The 5,780-nt window shown below is 60.4% G+C and overlaps 1 protein-coding gene across 1 annotated transcript in view; it reads left to right on the top strand.

Moving 5' to 3' along the window:
* Positions 1-5,780, top strand: part of BIN3 (bridging integrator 3) — a 32,264-nt gene that overhangs the window by 25,089 nt on the left and 1,395 nt on the right. The window contains exon 8 of the mRNA XM_017732372.1: positions 1,427-1,561. Coding sequence (XP_017587861.1) covers positions 1,427-1,561 — 135 coding nt within the window. The remainder of the gene's footprint in view (positions 1-1,426; positions 1,562-5,780) is intronic.

Genomic DNA, 5,780 nt, shown 5'->3' on the forward strand with positions numbered 1-5,780 from the left:
AGCCCACCCCCTCCTGCCCTTTTCCACACCATCCCGGAGACATTTCCCGTTCTCCCCACGCTCTCTTTAAAGGAGCCACTTGGATGCACTGAGCTGAAGGTCACGGTGATGGTGGGGGCAGGATCCTGGAGCGACGCTCCCGGGAATCGCGGGGTGAGGGGACGTGGATGTGGCCAGGGACGTTCTCCAGCCTGACTGAGCTCTGGGACTGGGTTTTGGCCGTGTTTTTCCAAAGGAGAGAAGACACAACCTCTCTGGGTGTCCTGTGGCTTTCCAGGGTCAGAGATGGGGTTCTGCCAGGGTCCGTTGGGTGGTCATTTGGATCCCACCAGGGTGCATTGAATGGTCACTTGGGTTCCACCAGGTTCCATTGGGAGGTCATTTGGGTTCTACCAGGTTTCGTTGGGTGGTCATTTGGGTTCCACCAGGGTCCATTAATTGGTCATTTGGATCCCACCAGGTTCCATTGAGTGGTCACTTGGTCCCACCAGGTTCCACTGAGTGCTCATTTGGGTTCCACCAGGTTCCATTGAGTGGTCACTTGGGTTCCATCAAGTTCCATTGAGTGGTCACTTGGATCCCACCAGGGTGCATTGAATGGTCACTTGGGTTCCACCAGGTTCCACTGAATGGTCACTTGGGTTCCACCAGGGTCTATTGAATGGTCTCTTGAGTTCCACCAGGTTCCATTGCATGGTCACTTGGGTCCCACCAGGCTCTGTGGATGGTCTCATGGGTCCCACCAGGGTCCATTGGATGGTCACTTGGATCCCACCAGGCTCCATTGAGTGGTCACTTGGGTCCCACCAAGGTCCATTGAGTGGTCATTTGGGTTCCACCAGGCTCTGTGGATGGTCTCATGGATCCCACCATGGATGGTCACTTGGATCCCACCAGGATCCATTGAGTGGTCACTTGGGTCCCACCAGGCTCTGTGGATGGTCACTTGGGTCCCACCAGGGTCCATTGGATGGTCACTTGGGTCCCTCCAGGTTCTATTAATTGGTCATTTGGGTTCCTCCAGGGTCCATTGGATGGTCACTTGGGTCCCACCAAGGTCCATTAATTGGTCGCTTGGGTCCCACCAGGCTCTGTGGATGGTTTGGATGGTCACTTGGGTCCCCATTGGGCGGTCACTTGGGTCCCTCCAGGTTCCATTAATTGGTCATTTGGGTTCCTCCAGGGTCCATTGGATGGTCACTTGGGTCCCACCAAGGTCCATTAATTGGTCGCTTGGGTCCCACCAGGCTCTGTGGATGGTCTCATGGGTCCCACCAGGCTCTGTTAATTGGTCACTTGGGTCCCACCAGGCTCTGTTGGATGATCCTGTGGCTGGTCACTGCAAAGCCCCCCATTGTTCTGGGGCGCCTCCATGCCAGGAGGATCCTTTTCCCAGGACTCTGACCCCCGCCGTGTCCCTCCGCAGGCCCGGGAGGAGCTGCGCCCGGTGAAGGAGGACTTTGAGGCCAAGAACAAGCAGCTCCTGGAGGAGATGCCCAAGTTCTACAGCAGCCGCATCGATTACTTCAAACCCAGCTTCGAGTCGCTGGTCCGGGCGCAGGTGAGATGCTGTCCCCTCCTCGTAGCTGGGTCAGTCCTGTCCCACAGTTCCAGCCCTGCCTGTTCATTATCCACTGGAATTCCATGGCTTTATCCATCTGGGAATGCCAACTTGGACGTGGAGTCCTGAGCTCAGGGCTGGATGTGGTTTGAGGTGTTTGGGCTCATCTGAAGGTCTCTTGTGGCTCCTGGTGAGCGGAGAAGAGGCTCCTGGGGCGTCTCCACACCAAAGATTTGCAGGAAGAGGAGTCCTGAATAAGCCCCGGGTTTCATTTCCATCCTCCAGCTTCCTCCGGGAACGTGCTGCCGCTCCTCCTCCTCCTCCTCCCTTTGCCTTAGGCTGCAGAGGGGCAGGGTTGGGATCTCACCAGGCTTTGAGAACCTCTGCCATCCCACACCGCAGCTCCCGGGGCGCTCCAAGGCCGGGATGAGGGCGGAACCGGGCGCTGCCCGCGCCGTGGGCGCTTTCCTGCGGCATTTTGGGGCCGGGAGGTGCCGCAGGGACCCAGGTGCGCTGCGGGGGGGCTGCCGGGAGGTGCCGGGAGCACGTGTTCCATCTCACCTCCGACTTGGGGGGGCCTCTCTGCCGAGCTGCCAGCGAGTTGTCTGCAGGCTGATTCACCTACCAGATGGTGCCGATGCTCCCTGCGCCGCAGGGTGGGTGCTGGGGATGCTGTTCCTGCTGTTCCCTTAGCAATCGGGCGTGGGGCTCCCTGTTCCAGCCCGGAATAACCAGAATTCCCGGAGCCACCGCAGAGTCTCGCTGGCCCTTTTCCCCCTGCGGACCCCCGCCGTGGGTGAGACCTTGAAACCCGAATGTTGTCTGCCCTCTCCGGGGTTTTGTGATCCGTGAGTTTCCTCAGGGAGCGGCTTTGCTCCTCTGGCTTCTCCTCGCTCGGTCCGATTCCCAAGGAATTTGGGGCGAGGAGGAGGACGTTGGGAGAGGTGCACTCAGAGCACCCGGAGATGAGGGTGTCATTGCTGGGGCTGTTTGTGAGACTCTCCATCCTTATCCCTCTTCTTCCTCGGGAATCCTCTGCTTGCTTTCCCATCTATCTGCCCTGCCTCTCTTCAGGTGAGGAGTTTGTTGGGAAAACCGAGTGAAATCCCGTTTTTAACACCCAAAAAGGCAGCGTCACAACAAAGCTGATGCATCTCCCGTAGGCTGGACTAAAGCTGGTCCCAGATGGATGCAGCTCACATCCCTCCCTCCCTCCCTGCCAGCCTCCATGGGAGCCGCATCCCTCTTTTTCCCAGCACTGGCTGTATCCTTCCACCCCCGGGGAGGGATGCTGGGAGGAGAGCTTGGAATGTTTGTGCCAAGCCTGGGCTCGGGCTGTGTGTGCCCCCCTGGCTCAGGAGCTCTGGGAAGCGTTTCCCCATGGAAGTGGCTGAAATAAAATGGAAAAGGGATGTGATTTGCCCAAGGTAATGAGTCAGTGGCGAGCCAGGAATAGCACCCGGAGCCCTGAGTCAGCTCAGCAGCTGCTCACCTGCAGGCACCTGGCTGGGAAGGGCAGCCAGGGGGCTGCCGGGAGCATCCCCATCCCGGGTGAGAGCTGGCGTGGGAATTCTGCCCGGGTTTCCCTCCCTCCATGCCTCCCTGAGCTGATTCCTCGATGGAATTTCTATTTCCAGCCTTTTCTGTGGGTACCTCTCCAGGAGGGGGATGAGGCTGGAGGTGCATCCCTCCAGGAAAGGGCTGGATGGGGTGGGACTGGGATCAGCTGGCCCCGTGCAGGGGGCTGTGACTTTGGGGTTGTTTCTCCCTGGATCAAACCCACCATCCCAAGGCAAAACCATATCATTTTCCGTATTTTTTGGCCCTGGAGTGTGTGACAGTGACACCGTCCAGCGCCACGAGGAGATGGGAAGGGACCAGCTCTGGGAAAGGGAAGGACGCTGCTCCTGAGCACCTCCGTGGCTTTGACCCAAGCAGAGCCTCCCCAGCCTCCTCCCGGGGCGGGCGAGTTCCCATGGCACGGCCTGGCCGCGCTCCCGGGGCCGGGTGTCTCCTGACGCCGGGACATGTCCCGAGCTCGCAGGGCTGTAACATTCAACACCAAATTCTTCTCTCCACCCACGGGCCCGGGCCAAGCCAAGGGAGGCAAATATTTCCCTGGCTGGGGGCTTTGAAGTGGCCACATGGAGATGAAAGGGGGAGATTTTGGAGCTGGTGTGAGGCGTGAACAGCACTTCCTTCCCGTTTTGGGCTTTGTTTTCCAGCTAGAAAAGATGAGATTCCTTTGGGTTTTAATGGAATGGGCGGGAAGATGGAGCTGGCAGGCAGGGATGGTGCTGTGGGCTGGGGGAGCCCAGCCCTGGCAGTGCCCCCGGGTTTGTTTTGGGTAGGGCTGCCCCAAACAAGCAGCCGCTGCCCGGCTGGGCCATTGTGGCCGGGATCTATCGAAAGTCCGCGGAACACCGCGTCCCCAAACAGAATTAGTTCAGGACAGGTGGACTCGGGGCCGTTGGCTCGGGCTCAAAGGCGAGTTGGAGCTGGGATTTGATGGGATGGGGACGGAGCATATGGTATCCATAGCTGGAAAAGTACTGGGCTGGCGGGAGCAGGTAGGGCAGCAGGGCAAGCTGGCTGCAGAGCAGTCCCCCACTGTCACTGCCACCAATTTGGGATGCATCTCCTCCCTGGGAGGGTTTTCACTCCTGTTTCAACAGGAGAAATCATGAGGGGATCAATGCCAGTGGGATTTTGTTGGTGAAGCTCGGGAGACTCGGCTGGCGAGGCGCGGCGGTGCCCAGATGGTGCCAACTGGTTCTGCACTGGGGCCTGCTGGGGGAGAGGAGCGTCCCCAAGGACACCCAGCAGGGCCTGGGGACACGGGTGTCCCTCAGCAAGGCATCGGTGGCTGTGGGATGTGGGCAGAGGGGGAGCAGCATCACGGAATTGGCTCTGCTCTGGCTGCTCAGTCCAGTGTGGATGCTGGGGACAATCCTGGGGACAATCCTGGTCAGGGAAAAATCCTCAGGGACAATCCTGAGGTGCAGAGGGCAGTCCCGGAGCCAGTCCTGGGGAACAGTTGTCCCCAAATGCTGGGGAATAATCCTGAGAGCAATCCTGGAGGACAGTCCTGGGACGGATGGCCCCAGATCTTGGGGGACAACCCTGGGGACAATCCTGGAGGCAGCATCTGCCTCCAGCCCTGCCACCCTGACAGGATCCATTTCAACACGCCGGCGCTTTTTCCGTGCTGGAATTGGCAGTGCCACTTGGCCATATGTGACTGAGCGGAGCCCAGCTGACTCCAGGCTGGGGACAAGGGACACGGGGTCTGCTCCAGAGCGCTGGCACCCCGCTTGGCATCCCTGCCCCCCGGATCCCTGCTCACCAGTGGCACTGCCGAGAGATTTCGGGTGGTTTTGGCCTCTCTGGCTTGCGAGGGGGTCCGGAGGATGTTCGGGGTGAGCCAGCTGTGGGGCTGTGGTTTGGGGGGCATGCAAGGATTTTGGGGGGTCCCTGCCAGCTCAGCCCTGTGTGGGGTTCGTTAGTCACTGTGTAAATGAGCACTGCTGTGACTCAGCCGGCACCGCTGCGTGGGGAGCCCCGGCCACGAGCAGCCCCCGGACCCCCGGGATGGACAGGCCTGGCAAGGGGGGGTTCAGGCAGCTGGCGCTGGAATGTGGGGCCCCAAGATCCCCCCCTCGGGCCTGCCCAAAATCGGCATCGTTTTGAGCAGGATTAGGGGAGCTGGTCTCCATGGAGACCATGTGTGTCTCCGCACCGGTGCTGCTGGAGATGCTGGGGCCCCTTTGGGAAACGGGGGCAATGCTGGCAGTGCCCACTCTGGGGGGCAGCGCTCCCCAATCCCTCCCTGAGGGATGTGGGGAGATGTCCAGGACAGGATCCCACATCTGCCACGGCACCAGGGGTCCTGCAGTGCCAGGGGTCCCACAGCACCGGGGGTCTTGCAGTGCCAAGGGTCTCACAGCACCGGGGGTCCTGCAGTGCCAGAGCCCCCACAGGCAGGGCTGGGGGTCCTGTGGCACCCGGGGGTCCTACAGTGAGGAGTTCCATGGTACCCAGAGGTTCTGCAGTTCCGGGGGTCTCACAGGCGGCACCGGGGGTTCCGAAGCACCAAAGAGTGCCTCACACAGGGCTGGGGGGGGGGTCGCACAGTGCCAGGGCTCCCACAGCACCAGAGGGCTGGCAGGCAGGGCTGAAAATCCCACGGTACCAGTGATGCCGTGATACTCGGGGGTCC

Source organism: Corvus brachyrhynchos, unplaced genomic scaffold (genome assembly GCF_000691975.1).
Source record: "Corvus brachyrhynchos isolate BGI_N302 unplaced genomic scaffold, ASM69197v1 scaffold150, whole genome shotgun sequence".
NCBI classification, from domain to species: Eukaryota; Metazoa; Chordata; class Aves; order Passeriformes; family Corvidae; genus Corvus; species Corvus brachyrhynchos.